Source organism: Gopherus evgoodei, chromosome 17 (assembly GCF_007399415.2).
Source record: "Gopherus evgoodei ecotype Sinaloan lineage chromosome 17, rGopEvg1_v1.p, whole genome shotgun sequence".
Taxonomy (NCBI): Eukaryota; Metazoa; Chordata; order Testudines; family Testudinidae; genus Gopherus; species Gopherus evgoodei.
The window spans coordinates 4,421,591-4,444,003 of record NC_044338.1 but is presented as its reverse complement, the minus strand read 5'-3'; the positions used below and the strand labels follow the sequence as shown (position 1 = coordinate 4,444,003).

The following is a 22,413-nucleotide window of genomic DNA, read 5'->3' as shown; positions in this document are numbered from 1 at the left end:
CTCATTTTAGGGGTAGCCCCTTAATCATCTCTTACAAGTAACTTAATTGAAGGGTGTTTTCATACATCAATTTGAATGAGGTTTTAACTCGACCCACAAGGTTTCCCCTGGTTCACTGGGGTGTTGAGACTAAATTAATTGATGATTCTACCGCACTTTAAACTCCTCAGATAAAGGATGCAATAGAAGTGCAAAGTTATATGTTTAAACAGCCTAATCTCTTCTCTGGAAAGATGGAGATGATGCTGGTTATGGTACCTCTTCCAGTACCACACTGTTAGATACTCCCCCCTTTTGATCTTCCTACCATAGTTTCATCCTCAGATTAGTTTGGCAATACCAGAACTTTACACTTGCCTGCAAAGTTTGTGGGTTAAGATGGCCAAACCTGTTTTACTACTTCTAAGTGCACAGCTTTACTTGGCAAAGTAGCTCTTGTGAAGATGAGGTTGGGTAGTTGCATAGCTGAATTTCCCACAGGCCATTATTCATGTAATGCTCTATGTGGCCTCTTACAAACATATTAGAAAATAAAGGCCCTACCCTGCAAAGCTTACAGTCTGACTGCAAGAGATAGAATGTAATTAAATGGAGGCGAGAATCAGCGCAGAATGTGCTGGAGACCTCAGACCTAAGGTAACCTCCTTAGGAACACAGACAGTGTTTTAATGTGAACAGCACTGAGCATTTTGCATCTCCAAGGCACTTTTACAAATGATCAACATCAGCAGGAGCTTGCAAAATTCTATTTATCCACTTTTTTTTGTTTTTTTATTTTAACTACAGGATATACAATATCACGAGCTTTTTCATCACCGTGGTAAAGAGCAGGGGGAGCACATTTGTGCATAGGCTGGTAATTTTTTAGGAGTATTCTGAACGAGTAAAATAAATTATTATAAATAGCTTAATGTTTATTTGGTGAAGAATTAAAAAAAATCTGGTTTCAGCATAGCTTCAGTGAGAGCTCAGGTCATAGCGTGGTTGTAAATAAAGGATCCTATCCTTTGTTGTCATCCCCCTCGAAGTCAGTGGCAGCTCTGCCATGGACTTTCAGCTTTTCCACCCACTCACCCTTCCGCACTTGCCACCCCAGCGCTCTGGTAAGTTGTAACTCGTACATGGCTTGCGCTTCCCCCTTCCCCAGCCGCGCAGACTTTAACCGGGAACTCCACAGAGGCAGGGGAAGCGTTTCAACGTTCCACGGGCGCCCCCTCCGCTGTACGAACGCTCTCCCGGTGGAACGCCGAGCAGCAGCCCCACGCACCCAGCGTTTTGTGGGTGGAACTCTCCGCTGTAGGAACGTTCTCCCGGTGGAACGCCGAGCAGCAGCCCCGCGCCACTAGTGTTCTGTGGGTGGAACTCTCCGCTGAACGAACGTTCTCCCGGTGGAACGCCGAGCAGCAGCCCCGCGCCACCAGCGTTCTGTGGGTGGAACTCTCCGCTGTACGAACGTTCTCCCGGTGGAACGCCGAGCAGAAGCCCCGCGCCACTAGTGTTCTGCGGGCAGAATCCGCAGCAGCAGCCCCCAGTGTAAACGCTTTCCACCGCGGGGGACAGAGGAGCAAGGCCCAGGGAGTGGCTGACCGAGTGGCTGATAGGAGGCGCTACGCCGCCCACCACCCTTGGCTCGGCTCCTCCTCCCCGCCGCCCGGCCTGCTGTTGACAAACCGGGTGCGGGGAGAGTCCCGCTGGGCATCGGCTGCTGGCGCTCCGGGAGCCCTTCGCCCGGCAGCTGTCAGCGCCCAGCCGAGAGCGGGGCGAGCCAGAGAGGGGCAGGGCACTCCGCCGAGCTCATGTGGCAAACGTTGGCGATCGCGTCGGTGTTTTTCCCGGGTCTCTTCGCTCTGTCCGTTCGGAGTCTCGGCTGGGCTGCCCCGGCATGGAGCCTCAAGGACCGGATCCTCCTCAGCAGCAGGTACCGGGGGCATGGGGGAGTCATGCGGAGTCTCTTAGGCGACCGGCTAGGTCGGCACAGCTGGCTAACAACATGTGGGAGATACAGCACAGTGCTGCTGGCATGGGGGCAGTCATGGGCATAGCCAGGACAGGGCAGCGTGTGTGTGAGACATTGATCTAGGTCCCACTGGCATGAGCCTGACACGGGCAGCGTGTATGAGAGACGCTAGATCTGTTCTGATGGTGACATGCAGCGTCCAGGCATCGCCTGCTGTAGTGAAAGGCAGGCTGCATCCACACGTGTCAGTGTGTAGCTTCATGCGGGTGGAGCATTGCGCAGTGTGTGTGTGTGTGGGGGGGGAGGCACTGGCAGGAGGCAGCGGGACTCAATGCTGTTAAAATAGCCGTGTAGAGAGCCCGGGTAGGGTACGGATCCTGCAGGTTAAGGCATGTAGGGCACTCTACTCACCTAAGCCACTTCGCCATCTCCACTATTGATATCTGTGCTAACTGGGCATGCAGTATCCGCTCTACATGTAAGTATAGACATCCCCATTGATCTAGGACAGAACCCAGCAGCATTATCCTGACAAGGACAGAGTGTGCAGTGTGTAGATATGATGGGCACCTAGAACAGAAGACCTGGTGAGACTGTGTGATGCTGTGCAACACCCATCTAGAACAGCATAACATTTCTGACATGTGTAGACTGTGTGTCTATACAACATGTCTCTAGAATAGTGTATACTTTCTGATTTGTGTGTTATATACCTATAGAATAGAATAGCACATTTCTAGTACCCCCCATGTTTGCATGATGTGCATCTAAAACATCACAGCATGGTTCTCAGATACACAGTGTGTGTGAATGCAAGAGACATCCAGAAACAAACAGCACGTGAGGGATAGCGATAATCGCTCAATGGTTTGAGCATTGGCCCGCTGAACCCAGGGTTGTTAGTTCAGTCCCTGAGGGGGCCATTTAGGGATCTGGGGCAAAAATCTGTCTGGGGATTGGTCCTGCTTTGAGCAGGGGATTGGACTAGATACCTCCTGAGGTCCCTTCCAATCCTGACATCTATGATTCAGCTCTGTGTTGTACTGTTTCATACCTTTAGAATGCAAATGTTTTGGAGAAGGGACAGTTTAACATATCATAGTTCAGCTACTGGGCAAGACCATGTGTATTTTAGGAACTCTGCATTATTATTTCCAGGGAATGTGTTTAATAGGGCTAGGCCTTGAAAAAAACTGCAGGCCATATCCTCAGCTGATGATAAAGTGATGCAACTACTAGAGCTGTGTCAGTTTACATCACCCAAGGATCAGCATGTTTCAGACACAAACACTGTGTGTGTGGGGGGGAGAGAGGTACCATCACTTTTGACGCTAGAAGGGTGCAGAGTAGGTATCAAGTAAATATGCACCTTTTTGTCAGTGATCCCTCCAGGCATTGAGGCTCTTCCATTCTAGTCATAGCAAGATTAGCAGCGGTATGATTTTTTTCTTATTTGTCAATTTCAGGATGGTGTCTTCTGTTCAAGCTACCATGGCTACTGTTTCTGGGATCATTGTTGTCCTTAATTGCAAGGATGTGGTACATGACAGGTAATTAAACCTAACCTAAATTACAGCCAGTCTGCAATTTTGCAAAGGCTATTCAAGAATCACGGAAAGGGGTGCTGGGCAGGCAGCCCGTAAATAGATTTTTATGATAAAGAGGAAGGGTGTCAAGGGTAGCTAGGAATAAACTTCCTGTGTTCTCCTTCCCTCACACTTCAAATCAGCTGTAAGGAAATGCTCCAGTAATGCCATTCTTTAAAAAGTGTTGGTTTTTAGAATGCTCTCAGACACTGTTATACCATTCTTTTTTCAAGTGGAAATGGGGTAAGGGAATCTCCCCCATCACTGATGCATTTTAGATTTTAATTTGCTCAGTTGGCCAAAAAGGAAAAAATGAGGACATCATCAATTTCCCCACAGATATACCAACACACTTACTGAAAGTCCTAGTTCCTAACAAGAAAAACCTACTGAGAATGCTGAAAGTAGATAAGTTAAAGGCACTTTATATATACCATTTTTCACCCCAAAGGAAACAGCTCTACCAACTAGGGATGCATTATTAACTCAGAGGAGAGAATGGACTGTTTCTTGCAACACGTGGGTATTATTTGAGGTCTCCCATCCAACTATCACACTTGTTCAACCCTGTTTATTGTGTGAAACCTAAAGAGATCAGGCTAAGTCATGGGGCTGCAGGTCACAGCTTTTCATTATAAAAAAATCCATTGCATAGATAGGCCACAGTTAAAACCCTCTGTGGCTGCATGTGAACAGGTAAAAGTCCTGTGTAACATCATAGCTCAAGGCAATTGGAATATGTTTATCAATCTCACCCTTTCAGACTTAACGCCTGGAGGGATAATTCAGGAGTTATGTAAGGCTACATCTTAGGTTGGTATGTGTCACTCAGCGGTGTGAATAAGCACCCTCCCGAGTGACGTCAGTTACACCAACCGAAGCGCCGGTGTGGAGAGCTGCTCCCATCGATCGTGGAAGCTGGAGCCCCCGGGAGAGAACTCTGCAGTTGGCTTAGAGTATCAGCACTAGCAGTGCTACAGCAGCGCAGCTGTAAGCTCTGTAATGTAGCCAGAGCCTTAGATTTTCAACCAATATTTAACAGAGTTCCACACGGGAGCTGAGTGGCTATGGTCATGGAACAGGCTAAGAAAGGGGTCTACACAGCCTGGAACTTGGTTACAAAGGGGTATCTCAAGATCACAGTAATTAGAAACTCGGTATGAATAGGCAAAGAATGATTATTTTGTTACTGGTACCGTGGCCCTTTTTAGAAGCCCCAACCAGGACTGGGGCCACATAGGGCCAAGTGCTGTACAAATACAGAGTAACCATGGACTGTAATGCTTTAGTCTAATTTTGGTTGTTAGGTTTACGCTTGGGGGCTGCTGTGATGCACAGGAGAAAGTAGATAAGCTGGTGATCCCTTCTGGCCTGTCTCACCCCCCATCTGAAATAGGAATGGAAGGAAAACGTTTCTTTAGACATCAAGACACCAGAGGTTATTCAGACCTCAGAACACATTTCTGCACAGAAGTTGTCAATCAGTAACATTCCTAGCAGTTCTTACAAGGGCTCCTCTCTCTTTGCAAGGCATCAGTTACAGTTATTCCACATTGTGCAATTGTGACACCAAGATACGTTGAGAACAGGCTGCCACATGTGGCTGTTTCCCCAATAACCCCACATCCTGGGGGATTTTATTGCATAAATAAAATACTCTGCGGTTCTTTCTCAGACCTGGCAGGCAGAAATCTCAAAAGCAACTAACAGGGATTAACTCAGGGATCCCAAAGTGCTTTCCAAACAGTAATGAATGTGGATTAGGTAAGCACTCTTGTCCTCATTTTACTGATTGAGAAACCGAGGCACACCAATGTTACAAGCCCAGTTCTACAAGCCACACTAGGTAGCATTTACTAGTGCCCTATCTGAATCGTGAGACTGCTTCTGCACAAAAGTACCTCTCCCTTCAAGCAAGGGCTGAAGAGCTCAATCCTGTAAGATGCTGCATCAGGACCAGAGCACTCAGAACCTGGCAGGACACTCGAGCTGCCTGCTAACCTGCGGCAATGCTGAGGTAGCTTCTCAGATAGTTAGAACTCAGGACTCCTGGGTTCTGTTCTTGGCTGTGGCACTGAAGTGACCTTGGGTAAGCAGCTTTGTCTCTGAATGCCTCAGTTTCTCTGTCTGTTCAGCAGGAGGGCGATACCTTGGGGGAAGTGCTGTAAAATCCTCCAATAGGGAATGTTCTGCAGAGTAGCAGCCACAGCCTAGCTTATGAAGTAAAGGTTGAAACTGTAATGGAAATGTGAGCAACAGGATAAAGTGGGTGCCCACGGCAGGCGTTGGCCTATTAGAGGCAAGTTTTCCTTTGGGCCTTGCAGACAATGGAGTTAGATCAGACTAAACCTAGAGTTTTATGCTGATGAGCCAGGCACATCGATCTCCTCCATCTTCCAGCCATCCGCGTGTGCACGAGGCTATAGTAATGCAAGATCACTTCCTCCCCTTAGGTACTGGCTCGCAGTAGAGTATGTTTGGGTCATCGTCCCATACATGATCTACGACATATACATCATGTACCTCTGCCATTGGCACAAAAGCAAAGACACCTTGGAGAAGCATTCGCTGGCCAGCGTGAGGAGCTTCCTGGAAAAGGATCGCCTCATGGTGACGCACCATCTCTTCATTCTTGTCATCCTCACACCCGTCGCACAGGTAGGGGCAGCAATCAGGATTGCTAGTCTAACCGAACATATGAGTGAGACACACAGCGAAGTGCTCACCTGGTTCCAGACCAGGACTAACGCATGGGCACATGGTGCCCTCAGTTGTGGTCTTTGTTGATTCCCATTACCTCCTGAGTAGTTTCTAAACACAGAGGTGAAATCCTGGTTCTATAGACATCCATGGGAGTTTTGCCTTGGATTTCACCCTTAATTGTACCCCACTGCAGCAGCTGGGCTCCCCACACCCAGCTCCACCTCATCCACTTCACTCTGCTCCTGAACCATCTGTGCAGCTCCATGGTCATCCCCCGTCAACCATTGCTCCAGGGCACCTTCTTCTACCCGGGAACAGGGGTGCTAAGAGCCACTGAACCAAACTATCAGAGGGGTAGCCATGTTAGTCTAGATCTGTAAAAGCAGCAGAGAGTCCTGTGGCACCTTATAGATTAACAGACGTATTGAAGCATGAGCTTTCGTGGGTGAATACCCACTTCATCGGTGCATCCGACGAAGTGGGTATTCACCTACGAAAGCTCATGCTCCAATATGTTTGTTAGTCTATAAGGTGCCACGGGACTCTGAACCAAACTGTAAACCCTGTATATAATGGAAACCACAAATCGGGGTGCTGCAGCACCACCTGCACCGCTAGTTCCAGCATCTATTCCTGGAAACACGGGACACCACATTTCTCCCATTTAGGACATTTCTCAGACTGACTAGTAGGTGGGACTCTAAAGATGGGACAGCCAAAGTCCTCCACCTCCTTTTGCAGAGTCTACAAGCAGTACATGCCACACTCTGCTCTGACTTATTCTGAACCTGTCAGGACTGAAACCAGTTTAGTCTGAACATAAAATTTAGTCAAGTGGCAGCTTTAATCAGCCTGTGTACCTTTTACCTGTATCTATCACCATCGATTCGTATCTTCAATGAGCTTAAAAATCTTTGCTTCCAAGTCCACCTTCCGGGCGGGGGCGGGAGGGAGACATCTGGACCCAACAGAGAAGCTGCGATCCACATGATAATCCTTAAAGTTACCTTCCTTCCAGTTTTGTTCAGGGGGGCGTGAGCTAACGCCATTGAAAGCACTCGGAAGCCTCCAGTTGGCATCAGTGGGATTTGGACTGGACCTCACTTGGCCACGAAAAGGTCCATGCACTAATCACTGTTTTTTTCTAGTACCTCAGAGGAGAGCTTGGAGATTTCTTTGTTGGTTGCATCTTTGTGGCGGAACTGAGCACTCCGTTCGTGTCACTGGGCAAAATCCTGATGCAGGTAGGCCTGGCCCATATGTTTCTTTAAAAAGAATGGAGTGGGGTGTATTGTTTTACCCATGCTGCTCTCCCTCTAAGTATTGGGATAAAAAAAGCCTTAATACTAAGAGCAAGGTTACCTGGGAAATTCATCAGTGGTTCTCATTCTTTTCCACCCCAGGACCCATCTGGAACTGCTTTCCATCCAACTAGGAGCCCTCTTTCATTTAACATTGTGGGAAAAGCAGGTAGTCAGGACCCCACAGCAGCTGTTTGTGATCCACACATCTGGAAACGCCTGTTTTAAGGCCACACTGGCGTCCTGTTTCCCACTTGCTTCCATCATACTGTAATCAAAGATGGATGGACTAAGTCCTCACTAACCAGTCACCAGCCAAAGAGCAGTAGCTCTCCTCACCAATCCTCTTTCTTAAGGAAATCCTTTGTCACCAGTCACCCTCCCCTCACAGGCTGTCTTGTCCATGGGCTTGATCCAAAGCTCTTTGGAGCCAATGAGTCTTACCATTGCCTTCTCTGTGTACTAGCTCAGGTCCATAGATTGAAAGCTTTGAGGCAAGGACTGTTTCCCTACACGCCTGTATGTCTCCATGCATTACAATACTGCAGGGATAATCAGTGACATAGAAATGGACAGTCACTCTTTATATGCAGCATTTACCGTGCGTTTCCCCCCACACTTTTGTTTCTTTTGCAGCTAAAAATGCAGGACACGCTCCTGCACAAGGTGAATGGGATTCTCATCCTGGTGACATTCTTCCTCTGCCGGATCATCCTCTTCCCATTCATGTACTGGGCCTACGCCAGGCATATGGGGATTCCCATCTACATGGTGCCTTTCCACATCCCCATGCACTGCAACGTGGCCAATGCCTCTCTCATCGCCCCACAGCTCTACTGGTTCGTGCTGATCTGCAGGAAAGCTGTCCGACTCTACAGCAGTTCGCCGTCTGCCAAGAATAGATAATCGCCGGCAGAGGCTGCAGACCACAAGGTTTGAGACTAAGCCAGCATCATGGCTCTTCTCCCAGCTGCCTTGCCATTAAAATCAGTGTTGTAGGTACCAGGTTGGGACTGGAACATTGTTGCCCATTAGTATTAGGAGGCTCTTTTACTTTAAAGCAGCTGTGTTGTCCCCGCTGCAGTTCAGGGAAGCAGCACCAGCCTGTTACAGAAGGACTTTCTTTCTGTAACACTCAAGTGTCCTGTGTCCTTCTGTCTGCGGGAGAACCTGGCTAGTGGGAGGGTTATGTAGTTGAAGCACTACAGAGCCTCGCTGTAGTCAGACTCTCTAGCTATTGGTCAATGAAATGCTAAAGAGGACAGAGGGGAGGCAAGAGAGTTGGTCATAAATATTCTGGTCAATTAATAGGTGAAATTGGCATTGAAAGATATGGCACAGACCCAGACCTGGCAGAAGTGGGTGCAACGCCCACAGAAGACTCTGGGCCAAATTCAGTGCTGGATGTAACCTGTGGAGGGGTCACTGGTGTGATCTGACCATCTGTAGTTGTAGAAAACCAGTGTGTCATACATACTGAGGGGCAGGTTTACCTCACTCAGGTTCTGAGTTATTCTGATTTACACCCTTCCAGCTCAGAGCAGAATCTGGCCCTCAGGAAACAGAAAAGGGGGTGATGTTCTGAACTGTCTGCTCCCCTTACACTGCTCTTGTGCAATGGCTGAATCTGGTCCATTGCCTCTGGGGAAGTTTCTAGTTGCTGCTAAGCACGGGTTTGTCCCTTGGCCACACTCCATACAGACCTAAGTGCAGTGTTTCCCCAGGTCTGTGATCACCCAACCCACTAATTCAGCCCTGGTGAAAAGAACCAGAGAGAAGAAACTGGAGCTAGGAATTATAGGTGAAATGCAACAAGCTGCTGAAGGTGGCAGCACCAGAACAGTGGTCACTGACTGACACCCCTAGTCTAATCCTATGCCCACTTACACCAACGCTGACTTGGGCCCACAGTATCTGCTGCACTAATTGTTTCCCCTGACCCTGCTTAGTACCACACCCTCTGCAAGACCAGCCCCAGACTGCAACACTTTGCTTAAGGCCGAGAACCAGATCTTTCTTTATAACCGTGGACTAAAGACCCTAGCAGGCGCACAAGCAAAACGCCAACCACTCTGAGCACACACCCCTGATGGACAATCACCATATGCACAAAAAACACCAGGACAGTCACCGGCTCTTTGTAACCTTTGGTGCCAGCACTGATGGGCTGCATTCGTCCCTGGAGAATAACTCCACAGAAGGGAGTAGCTCCACCAGGGACGAACCTGGCCCTTACCTATCTGTGGAGCAGGGAGTTTACAAAAGGATAAGCTGCCTTGTAGCTTTTATTCAGCCGCTGGGGAAGAGCCGAAGACTGTGTTTGAAAGTACTTAGCTCTCCGAATCCCAGTTCCTTCAGGCATCAGGCCTTACCCTGGATGTAATCACATGTTCCTGGAAGAATAAAGGAATTGGCTCTTTCCACGCTTCGCTCTAACAACACGTCATTGCAATGACTGTCAGATTAGTAACGTGTTTTGTTTTTATTATTATTATGAACTACACAGGCCAGTCAGATGGGTGGATTTCCACTTTGTAACATGCTCTCAGTGTTGCAGGCATTTTTATCTTGCTGTTTTTGTTACAAATAATTGGCCTTATGTAACGGAAAGGAAAAAAGCCCTTGAGGCATTTTAAAGTTTGCACTAACATTGCCCCTACTCACTACTACGCCTGTTGGAAGAGAGACCAATAAAGACCTCTTTTCAGAGCCACTGGACGGGGAATCTGTCTTGTTCAACGTGCACCTTCTGGGTAGAGAGGCTCTAGCTGGCTGAGGGGGAGTCAGGGTTACCAGTCTGAATCCAGCCCAGCACAGAAGCAACCCAAATTCATTACCAAGCTGCTAGAGATTTAGGGGTGTCACTTAATTTTCCCCAGCAGGCAGGTGGTGACGTCACAATCTGCCCATGAGGATCTAAGCCCCTTTTGCTGACAGTATTAGCAGGGGGCCCAGTTACTGAATAGCCAATGGAGGCTGAGTGTCCCTCTGGATTAGGGTTACAGGGCCATAGGCCTGGTGCGGAACTCCTTAATAGCAAACACAGTAACAAGATATTAAAAGGCCAGATTGGAGTTGCGGGTGCAAGTGAAGAACAACTAAAATGGAGGCTATTTTAACTGGCAGGTTTCACAGAGGACGCAGACATCAATTTCTGAATGCACCATGACACTCTCAGGCATGTTAAGAAATACAGCTACACAAACAAGTCCAAAAGAAAAGGTTTATTATAGATCTTACAAATCTCCTAGTAACGTCTCCTCATCTTTGTAGGGTTTAGGCTCTGTTCAACACCGGTGTGTCTCATTCTGTCATGCCTCTGAGCTCTGATGATCTGTGGAGCCGAAGTGTAATCTCGCTCCAGGTGTAATCTGTGACCTGCCTGCCACCTGGGATGGCTCACAGCTTGCTCAGCTTCTGCAGGAGCGTGGCCCGGAGCTCCTTGTTGCTGACGTTATCGGTGATGGACTCCAGGAAGTGCTTCTCGTTGGCTTTCCTGAGTGCGCTGCTCAGGGACTTGTCGGAGGCACTGAGTGTTTCGTACTGTGAGAGGATCTCCAAGGCCAGGACCAGGAGCAACTCACCGGAGTGGTCATCTGGCAGCATGGCCGCCACGTGCAACACATGGCAGAACACCTGGATGTAGATGAAGGACACTTCCTGCGTGGTGTTCTTGTCATCAGCAGAGTGCCAGTGAGAGAGGGAATCCCTCTTGACCGAGCCCAGTAGGTCAGTGAGGCTGTTGCTGTAGAGTCTCACCACGTGCTGCCAGGCTTCTGCTGGCAGCCAGCTGGAGCAGCTGGAGCTGCAGAGCAGCTGGAATCCTCTCAAGAAGAGCACAGAGAACTGGAGATAATGGGCAAAAGGCTTGAAGTTGAGCAGCGGCATGTACTGCACGTACTCCAGAGTATAAGGTACGTGAAGGACCTGCCTCTGCAGCAGGCTTTCAATCACCTGCGTGAGTCTCTTCCATTCGCTGTGGCTGCACCACGGAAGGACCTGTATCAGGGCCACCAGGAACCCTTTGCTGAATAAGTTGACTTCTTCTGGGTTGTCCACATCAACGATGAGGAGAGAGAGCATTTGCTCCCTCAGCGCCGTGGATATGCAGCAGCACTCCATCCAAGCCAGGAGCCCGCTGCCTGCCCCATATGCCGGGACGGGGCGGGACGTCCACTCGTCTTCTGAGAGCTTGCAAATTTGAAACAGGGTAGCTGGGACTTCGTTCTTGAAGTGATCTCCAAAAAGCTTCTTCAGCCGGAGACCAACAGTCCAGTCCAGCAGCTCGACCTTCCGGTGCAGCCACGCCAGCGACTGGATCCACACTTCTGGGGAGGGGGCAGCTTTCTGCCCCACCATCTCACATAGCTGAGAGAGGGTGGTGGCAATCAGGTCTTTGGTCTCCAGCGAAGGGCAGTGCTGGTCCCTGAACCGGTGCCAGTACTTCGTGTAGCCATCCAGGAGCTTGCAGAGGCTCAGAAGGAGCGGGAAGGGGTAGCAGGACTTAAGCCACTGTTCCTCTGAATCAGGCTGGACCTCCAGAACCTTACTGAGGATCTGCAAGCTCAGCTCGACGTGAGCAAAGTCTGATTTCAAATGGGGAAGGACAAAGGCTTTGGTCACCTCTGCGGCGGAGAGAAGTCGATGACCTGAACTCGGCTGCATGAGAAAGGCCAAGAATTCTAAAAACTGCTCCTTTTCCTTAGCGGAGGAGAGTCTCCCCCAAACAGTCTCCTTAAGACATCTCTCTAGCAGGCTGCCCGACTGGTTTGGGTCATCTCGTGCCTCTTGGAAGCTCAGCGCCGGGAAGGAGCACAGGATCTGTGCTAGGAACTGGTGCGTTCCCAGGTTGACGACAGCAAGGTTGCAGATCTTCTTCACGGTTGCCTCCGGGTGGAGCAGAGTCAGCCTCGCTACAGAGGCAACAGCCTTGGTGAGACCTTGATCTGATGCACTCTGCGTGATCTGGTTGAAAGCCAAGTTCAGCTCCTCTTGAAAACCTTCCATGAACGCCTTCAAGTTCAAGGACAGGCCCTGCCCACCCCAAGAAGCCAAGACGCCCGAGATCACTTTGTTCTTGTCGGGTAGTGGAAGCTCAGCGTAACACTCCAGAATGGTTTTGATCACTTGATTCTGCCGCTCCCTGCTCTCTCTGTTATCAGCAGACAGGCTAACAGTGACAGTGCTCTCCAGCAATTGCAAGACCAGCTCTGGTTTCTGGAAGAGGGCTCTGTTTTTAACAAGGCAGGCAACCCAGTCCTTAGAAAAGGCCCAGGCCTTCTCAGAAGCAAAAATGGAGCACATTTCCATGTGGCGGTCCATCCTCTTCTCGATAATTGCCATGGCAACCAAAGCCATGACACTGCTGTCTGAATTCCTGCCTTTCAGCTTTGGATTGATCTTCTTGAGGAAGTCCACAATGATCTGTCCCAGTTCTGACACCATCTGCTTCTCGTCCTCACTCAGATCTCCAGACTTGGCAAAGGAGATCAGGTTCTTCCCGAAGGCAGTGAGGCTGTCAAGGAGTCGGTAGCTTTCATAGCAGATCTCTTTGTGGTTGTTCAGCATGCACTGTAGCTCCTCCCCCCAGCCCTGGAGCAACCTACAAAGGAAGCTCAAGCCAACAAACAGCTCTTCGCTGGACAGCTTGGCCACAGACAGCAAGCTCACACTCCTCTCGGCCTCCTTCACTTTCTCTTCCAGACCCCTTCCGTTGTACCGGTTCTCACTGTCATCGTTCCAGATGGCGACGACGGATGTGATCTTGTCTAGGTAGGCTTTGACGGGCAGCGTGCTGGACTCACGCTCTATCACCGTGAAGACCGACAGCAGCTCCACCAGGTTGGCGAGAGCACAGCACTTCATCTTGGGGAGGACGATGCTCCCATAGAGCTGCTTTAGCCCGTCGATCAGAACCATCAACAGGCCAGTGGTCAAGGGGGAGCTCTGCAGGGAGAAGGGGTCACCCTTGAATCTCTTTGCGGGGTGGCAGGGCTCATCTGGAGACTCAGACAGGTGTTGATGGGCCAGAGTGCTGAACATCAGGATCATTTTGTCTTGCTCGCCCTCCTTGTGTTTCATTATCTCCCACCACACGTCCAGGAAGAAGGTGACGTCCACCAGGGACGTCTCATTCACAACGTACTTGACAAAGAGCTGAAGCTCCTGCTGACGCACCACTGCGGGCAGCGCCAGCAGCAGCTGCACAAAGAGTTGTGGCGCATTCAGAGCCTTGAGCAGCTCGAAGAGGACAGTGTGGTTTATACGCGGAATCATGCTGCCCGCCGAGAAGAAGACATCTTCCTTCCACCGTTGGTCGACTGAGGTGGGGCCTGCGGAGGACAAGGGGCAGGGGAAGAGGATTTTGGCCCAGATGATGATAATTGCTTTCTTCTTCCACACATTGGGTTGGGATGGGGAAGAGGAACGGCTGGTGCATATCTCCTTCAAGGCATCAGTTATAGGCTGCCCGACCAGGGGCCAGTCGGATTTGGCCAACTCTGTCAACACTTTGGGATGATACAACTTCGCTGCTAGCAGGAACCCGCCATGCAGAATGGTTGTTTCCTCACAGATGTTCAAGGGTCCTGTTTAAAGAGAAGCACACACGGACATGCAATTAAATCTGAGAGGAAGGACGCTCTTGTGATTAGACTAGGGCTCAGAAGAGCTGGTTTCAATGTTCTGCCACAGCCTTCTTGTTTGACCTTAGGCTAGGCACTCTCTAAAATGGGGCTAGTAGTACTTCCTTTCTCCTATCTTTCTTAAGAACATAGGAACGGCCCTACTGGGTCAGCTCACGGGTCCATCTAGCGCAGTATCCTGTCTACTGACAGTGGCCAATGCCAGGTGCTCCAGAGGGACTGAACAGAACAAGTAATCATCAAGTCATCCATTCCCTGTCGCTCATTTCCAGCTTTTGGCAAACAGGCTAGGGACACCATTCCTGCCCATTCTAGCTAATAGCCATTGATGGACCTATCCTCAATGGACTTGTCTAGTTCTTTTTTGAACTCTGTTATGGTCTTGGCCTTCACAACATCCTCTGCTTCTTGTGCGTCACCAAATGAAATTAATAGGCAGGAGGTTTAAAACAAATAAAAGGAAGTATTTCTTCACACAATGCATAGTCAACCTCTGGAACTCCTTGGAACTTCTTCTGTGTCATCTCCTTAGACTGCAAGCTCTTTGGAGCGGGCACTGTCTCTTTCTATGTGTACACACAGCTCCTAGCATGGGGCACTGCTATAACACAAATAGTTTACTTAACTAACTTACATTGGGAAATGTTAATGGATTGTTACGGAAATGCTGCAAGGAAGTAAAAGATTCAACCTTCCATCTTATAGGGGGAAAAACAACCTTGTATTAACCCTTAATGCAGCAAGTCCACCAGATCCAGGGATTAAAGATATCATGCGACTGTCCTGAACTCCAAACAGACATACCAATTACACAAAAAAACACCTTCAGTTTACACACGGTGCAGTAGCTCCTTTATTAGCATAGCATAGCCTGGGAGTGTCAGGGAAAGAGGATTACACAGGCACACACATGCACAACAGCTTGCAGGGAAAGGGATGTTTTCCAGCTGATGACTGTATCATCATCACCCTGTGTTTCTATAGAGCCTATAGTCTCAAAGCACTTTACAAATTATACAGCACTGAAATGCAGGCAGGCCAGGGGCGATGTGTACCAATACCCATGCACTGAACCCACAATGCAACAGCTGGGGGTGGGCTCTGGACACCAGTTTAAACTCCTCCTCTTACAAAATGTGCTACGGGCTTAGTATTGTCCACAGAGCGCAAACAGGGCTTTGGTTTCTAAGCTCGCTAGCCCCACCACTTCTCTCTCACACACAGAGAACTCAAGGTTTCTAATTCAGATGGGGAAGGAATCTGTGAAACTGCCCCTCCACTGCTATGGTGGCAAAAGGTGCATAATGGGCTGCTTGGGAGATGGGGAAGGAATATGGTGGCCCTGCTGCCTAAAGTCACTGTGATCTCATGGGGGATGGGGGAGGAGTGCTACTGTCAGGGACATGTACATTAGAGGCACAGACAGGTTGAGTCACTCACGTGACATCACACATCAGCGGCAATGTCAGACCAACGTACCAGCATGGTGGAATGTTGCAATGTGAGCTGCATTCCAGGACACCCCTGCATGGATCCTGCACACAAGTGCCCACCTCAGAGGAAAGGGTAGGCCTTGCTTCCAGGGAAGTCCTGTGGCTAAAACACTGCCACAAGACAATCATTGATCTGCAATGACTCTGCAAATTCTCCTCCTAATAGAACATAGCCCATTGGCCTAAAGCTTTGGGCTCTAAATCTCCAGTGCAGGGATCAAGGAGACTGGCACTGGCTTCCCACAGTAAGTGGGGTTTCCCTGTAGGATGCTGATGTGTACTTGTTATTGGATTTGAATCTTTGTGTCTGTTTACACTGCCTGCTCACAGAAGGTGCATTGTCCCCTCTGAACCATTTCCAAACAGCATTTCTGGCTGCGATATAATTGTTCTAGGAGAATTATGTACCTCTTGTCCAGGCAGGTACCCTCTGCTCCTCACATGCTGGCAGGCCATTCTAGCAACAGCATGAGCCACATGAGAAGCAAGGAGGAATTTGCCAGTGTCTGTCTCTCCTGCGCATACATGGAATCAAAATCCCTTAAGCACCTTTTTTTGGTACGTGCAATAGGGTGTACCAACAGGGCAAAGGATTCTCTCGCTGGTCTGCTTTCGCTAATCCCCTTGCTGACTCCTCAGCCATCTGGTGCAATTACTTAGCTCACCCCCGGGTCCTAATTTAAATGGGGAAGGCTCGTGCCCTGCTGGGATCAGCATCCTCGTGTGATGCAACTCCGCGGGGGCGCGCTCTTACCGCAGGGTAGCTTGCCCAACCGCCGGGCTAGACTAGCTGCGATACCTGGCGCCCAGCCAGGCCAGAAACGTGGGAACGACTTTCTACTCCGGAGCTAGCTATTAAACACCCGGCAGGTGAGGCAAGCGGGCTGGGGAGGCGGGGTTAAGGTGCTGCGTGTCCCCACACACACCTACACCGATGCACGCCCCGCCACGCGCGTCCCAGCACAACCCTTCCCCCCCCACGCGCGGCTACACCCGGCAGCCGCGCCGCCAGCGAAGCACCCACCTAGCTCCATGGCCCGGCCTCTCGGCTCCTCCGGCGCAGGCCTGGCAGGGTAGGGGCGGGCCCTGTGAGCCAGGCGCGCCCGGCTCTGTGACGCTCCCAACCAGCCGCCGCCTGCGAGCCACGTGGCCGCGGGCTCTGCAGGCGCCTGCCCAGCACTGCACGGAGCGGCGATCGCAGAGCGGTGCCCGGTCGGTAATTCCCCCCGCTCGCCCGGCTCCTGGGTGGGGGCTCCCCCACAGACACTGAAAATCTTCCCCTCTTAAAACTCTCACCCCCGCCCGTCCCGCTACTGACCAGCCCCTGCTGGGGTCAAAGTCTGAGTCCTGGACAGGGAGATTCGCTTCCCCCAGGACACTTCAGCGCCATGGGCTGGGAGCTCCCAGGTTCCGGGACTCAGAGAGAATCCCTGACACCCCTGAAATTGGGGTGTGTGTTAGGCCATCATTTTTAAATTTAATGAAAGGGGGCTGGGAGAACCACCCCCGGAAAGCCAGAGTGTGGAGGCACCTCAGCTGAGCCAGCCTGGGTTTAGGAGATGCTCAGCAAACTGGCTCCCTCTTATTTAGGTGCACTCAGCTTTGAAACTGAGGGCCCAGGCCCCTTAAGGAACTTAACTTAAACCTACAAGCAGCCAGCAATTGGTTATAGAGAAGTACTTTCATCAATAGGCATATGTGCATTGGTTAGCTAGGTACTAGGACAGGGCACTTTCTACATATCTATTTTAGTACAGCAGAAAACCTTCCACTGCTGTACTAGTTAAGGGGCATGTATCACAGCTGTTTACATGTGACTGACTGTCATTTGAGGCACAAAAATTCAGCATGGGGTTAAGGTGGGGTTTTGGTTCTTTTCCAGTACTACTGAACTCAAAGCTTCCAAGATCATGTGTCAGGCCCCCTAAAAATTAACTTTAAAAATAATATTGGGTTTCTTTTTATTTGCCTTCTGGATTTTTAAATGTTTAAGAGTTACAGTTTTCAGGTTTTTCTCTGCAATGATCAGGGACAAAAATTTACATTTTTCTACCCTCTCTTAAATGAAAGAAGAGATTGTGGGATAATCACCTAACTCCAGCAGCTGGGGCTTTAAGAAAAACAAATAGCATAACAGTTTGCAACACCACTTCTTTCTGAGGCAAACTGCCAATATATAGGCACAGAGGGTTATATTCTTCTTAGCAGAAATCCAGAACAACGCCCCTGAAATCCAGACTGACGTAGATAGAGCTAAGACCAAATTCCTAGCTCAATTTGTTTTCTTTGAACAAGTCTTCCTTTGACCTTCTTCCACACTGGTTACAAAAGGAGACTAAACCTGTCCATATGCTTAGCAGGCTTCTGATGAATAAATGGCCACACGCTTTACAAACCAGCTATATTTATAAACAGTCTATATTTTTATCCCATGTTAATCCAAGTAGAGAGATTAACTGCCATACATAAAGAGAAACAAGACCCCAACATCCTGTCTCCAGAAGGGAAAGTAATGCTAGGTCCAAGAAAAATTGACTGTAAAAATCTAACTCCCCTAATCTGGGATTAATTTTAAGGCCATTTGAAAATTGTATTGCTCCTGCTAGAGGCAGTTACACTCTTCCATTGGGGCATTTAAATATCTTACTCTGCCGTTGCAGCTCTCTTTCATTCCAGTTCTCGTGGCCTGGGTCAGCCCTTGACAATCTTGGCAAGCCCTCCACTGAGGAAGGAAGGAGCGGTCCTGACGCTGAGCTCTCACTATGTCTCAGGCGGAATTTGAGAAAGCTGCTGCTATGGTCAGGGAAATGAAGGTTCCGATCTCAGAGCAAGAAAAACTGGAGATTTACAGTCTCTACAAACAAGCCACCATTGGGGACATCAACATTCCCTGTCCTTGTGCAACCGATGTAACAGGCAAAGCCAAATGGGAGGCCTGGAATGGACGCAAAGGGTTGAGCAAGGCCGATGCCATGAAGAATTACATAGCAAAAGCAGAAGAGCTGAAAAAAAAGTATGGAGCGTAAAATTAAGCATTCGTAGATATCAGGCAGCCACGTGCCATTAGCAGAGCTTTTGACCCAGCATCCCTGCTAGAGAGTTTCCTCTCACCCTTAGATCAATGTAGCGTAGCTGTCAAGCCAATAAAACTAATCAACAGTGGAGTGTATGTGGCTGGAAAAAAGTGTGCAGAGTTTGCATGCTCCCCTTTGAGAGCCTATACATGTATGGAAGTTCATTTCAGGATAAGGATAGTCCAGGCATTGTTTATGATTTCTGGTAAACTCTTACCCATACTTAAAGAGGCTTACTTCACAAGCCAGTGTATTTGTTTAAAGAAACACCCTCCCTTTGAAAAACACATTACTGTCTGCCAGTGTCGCACTTACCATAGTTAAAAGAGCTGCTCAAGTTTACGGGACAAAGGAACTTGATGGACTGTGTGACTTTGTGCAGTTTCTCCCTTACTAAAATGGGCCCGTGGAATTCAGACAATTAAACAAGAAACCACATTGCCAATATGTAATCCAGGGGTGTGGAGAAGACACACCACAGATAGCCTTTACAAGGTCAAATGGTGGGCAATCATTAATCCAGAACAGGCCAGGGTTAATCTAGACACGATCTCTCCCTCTCTACTTTAATTTCCGTTTAACCTTTTAAGCTTCAGATTCCATGCTTATGTTCAGTTCTTAAGGAAGCACATCAGTTTAGCAAGCTAAAGCAACTCCATGGCAAACCACTGATTTAGAAACCATTCTGTCTGTCTCTCTCTCACCGGTGCCAGGGTGGGAGGTTGTTACTAGATATATGCAAGTAATTGGATGATGGGGGCTCATCGAGAGGTCAGCAGCTCCCACTCCTCACTTTAAGTTAGTTGCTAGGGCAAAGATTATGATGTCATTAGAATGATGATGTCAAGGACCAAGAAGCAGATGAATTCCAAGCTGCCATTTGCAAATACAGTACTTGCCCCTCTAAAGAAAACACAGGATTACTTCGAAGTGTTATTTAGAAAACCTTCTGTGTGCCCTTCACACATGCAGCACCACAAGCAGAGAATTTGGGTCAGGAGGTAGACAGCGGTTGGCCACTCCGCTCTTCTGATTCAATGGAACTCTTTCCAATGAGCTTAAACTCATCTACTGCAGAATACAGAGTGGTCTTGCAGACCAGCCTCAGGCTGGGGAATGACCTCTTCCACCAGCTAAGGATGATGCCAAATCTCATCATCTTCTGCCCCAAGTGCAAGGTGTATTTCTATGACCTTGTGTTCTGTGACAAATCTACAGCAAAGTGGCATGTATTTAATATAGAATTAAAAACAAACACGCCCGAACCCCACTTCACTGCACGCACTTCTGCCCTGCTGAGATGAGGAAAGAACAGACACATGACAAATATCAGTCACTTTGTGCATGACTGGAATGTACTTAAATGATCCTCAAAAAGTATTTAGGCACCTAATTCCCATTGATTTCAAGGGGAGTTGGGCACTTAAAGACCTTTGAGTATTGGGGCTCCAACTACATTAAGGAGTAGGCTCTCTGACAATATATAGAAGAGTGTACAGAAGGAACTTTGTCATTGGCATGGATGATCCCACCTGTTAAGCTTTACCAGTCATGAAAAGCTGGATTTTAAAATCTGTGGAACTGCGGTCAGTGGCAGCCCATTTAATTGTAGTCAAAGCCCAAGTTCACAAACAGCAGGCACCTGTTCTGAGTTTAACAAGAAGAAGTTTCCATTTCACTTTCCTGGTTGTCCTGCCAGCTCTGTCTTTTAAGAGGTAAATGATATAAAGATAAACACTGAGCTTAGCCTGAGACTGTTACAGCAGCCAACCCATTATAAAATGAACCCACCTCTTCGTTATGTTTGTACAGTATGTAGGAGCCTGGGGCCCTCCTTCGTGGCTTGGGCACCAGACACAACCACACTGCTCACTCTCACTCTCTCTGTAATTTCATACTGGGCTGTGTGAACTGACAGGTTGAGATCCAACCATTTGAGAATGAAAGCAAGCGTGCTACTCCTGACACTGGGAGTACATTCACATCCCATTTCAAGACAAAAATTAGAGCCAGATCATTACAGTGTCATGCACAGAATCTGAAGCTTTGTGTGTGGTTTATGCATCTTCACATCACATGATGTTTTAGTTATATGGTATTTGAAGCACGTCGATCCAGGCAGAGCTTTTCAGGCATCTGGCAGCACTGCCTGGCTGAGCTGGTCAGGGGATTTACCTCCTCTTCATTGACTGATTCAGGCACTCCTCAGCATTGTGATGTCATCACATGCAGCACCCAGGCTCTGACTCACCCTACAGGCACCACAGAAGGGGGGCTGAGACACCCAAAGCATTAACTTTGGAGAGAGTTATAGCACACTGCTATTTGAGAGTTCACACAACTGTGGAGGTCCATTTCAGTTTAAGAATAGGCCAGACATTGTTGAAGAGGTCTATTAAACGGTTACCAATAATTCAGACTTAATTGACAAAACTATGAAAGTGTATTGGCTGGAAACATTACTGTCTGGAAACGTTGCACTTACCTGAATTAGAAGTGAAGCTTACTGTATGTTAAGGAACTTGATGGAAAATATTTCTATTGTTTGACTGTATTTGACAGCTTTCCATAGTCAGTTTCACTCTTACTGAAACGGGTCTTTGACACTATCCCTTTAAAAGTGAACATACGTAATAGTGAGGTTAAGACAATATCCAGCACACGCTCAAAACTAAACTGAACAACAGCTGAGATCGAACCGTTCAGAGATAAGTTTGAGCATGTTATTCCCAACATTTACTGTATGTTCACAGTCCATTTCAATATGAACATTAGACAAATCTGTAGTATTATGCAGAGTGTGAGGCCCAAGGGGTTCGGTGCATATTCACATCACAACATAAATACAGATGTTTTAACTGAAAGATATTCCAAGCAGTTCTTTCTACTGTGTAGATCATAGACCTAGACAGGATGATGCAGTGACTTTTAGAGTTCTGATAGTTCTGCAAACAGCAAGAGAAAAGGTTAATAAGTTTTGTCTTACAGTAGAGGACTATGATAGAATTATAGCCTGGGATTAACTCTGTGGATGTGTTCATTAATGAAAGCAGGTTGAAATAATAAACCACAGCAAAAGAAATTTGACACACTCCTCTCTACAGCTTCCCTCTTCCAGGCCTGTTACCATGTATATAGCAGATTGTGTTAAACATTCACTGTTACCTGCAAATGAAACGGCACTCTGCACCTGGCAGTTGCGGCAAGCTGAAACATAAACTTCTTCAATGAATAGCATTTTTGTTCAAGTGTTCCCTGGTTGTCCAGTATACTTTGCACAGAAATAAGCTCCCATGTATTCCAATATAATCTTTAGCCTTATCTCTGGATACCTTAGAATCAGAGTGTGCATACAACGTAATTTAAACCACACCTAAAATCAAAGCTCCCTCACCATACTTAATACTCAGTCTCACGTGTGTTATCAATTACAAAGAGAGAGGGCACTATTAGAATAAATTCTTAAGATATCAGGGGTCAAAGTGAAAGACTGGTAACAAACTTAACACTACCACTATTAAAAATTGAAGGGGAAAAGATGCTGAAGGGCCCACTGTTACTCCAACATTGAGCTACTTTTTCTTTTCAAGTCTTCAATTAAACCTCGTGGCTTTGTTTTAGTTTTACAACTGGTAACTAATTGAACTGAAAAAAG

The 22,413-nt window shown here is 48.2% G+C and overlaps 3 protein-coding genes across 3 annotated transcripts; 2 read left to right on the top strand and 1 right to left on the bottom strand.

Annotated features, from left to right (window-relative positions):
- Positions 1-1,663: 1,663 nt before the first annotated feature.
- TLCD3A (TLC domain containing 3A) lies at positions 1,664-10,260 on the top strand. Its single transcript, XM_030537154.1, has 5 exons — positions 1,664-1,918; positions 3,424-3,507; positions 5,997-6,201; positions 7,395-7,490; positions 8,184-10,260. The coding sequence occupies exons 1-5, from the start codon at positions 1,797-1,799 to the stop codon at positions 8,451-8,453; spliced, it is 777 nt and encodes a 258-aa protein (XP_030393014.1). The 5' UTR covers positions 1,664-1,796; the 3' UTR covers positions 8,454-10,260.
- A 496-nt stretch (positions 10,261-10,756) lies between these two features.
- On the bottom strand, positions 10,757-16,775 carry GEMIN4 (gem nuclear organelle associated protein 4). Its single transcript, XM_030537153.1, has 2 exons — positions 16,709-16,775; positions 10,757-14,134 (listed from the first exon to the last, which is right to left on the bottom strand). Exons 1-2 carry the CDS (start codon positions 16,716-16,718, stop codon positions 10,947-10,949), a joined length of 3,198 nt encoding a protein of 1,065 aa, XP_030393013.1. The 5' UTR covers positions 16,719-16,775; the 3' UTR covers positions 10,757-10,946.
- An 81-nt stretch (positions 16,776-16,856) lies between these two features.
- On the top strand, positions 16,857-19,858 carry LOC115636722 (diazepam-binding inhibitor-like 5). The gene is made up of 2 exons (XM_030537155.1): positions 16,857-16,896; positions 18,345-19,858. The coding sequence occupies exon 2, from the start codon at positions 18,447-18,449 to the stop codon at positions 18,708-18,710; it is 264 nt and encodes an 87-aa protein (XP_030393015.1). The 5' UTR covers positions 16,857-16,896; positions 18,345-18,446; the 3' UTR covers positions 18,711-19,858.
- Positions 19,859-22,413: the final 2,555 nt, after the last annotated feature.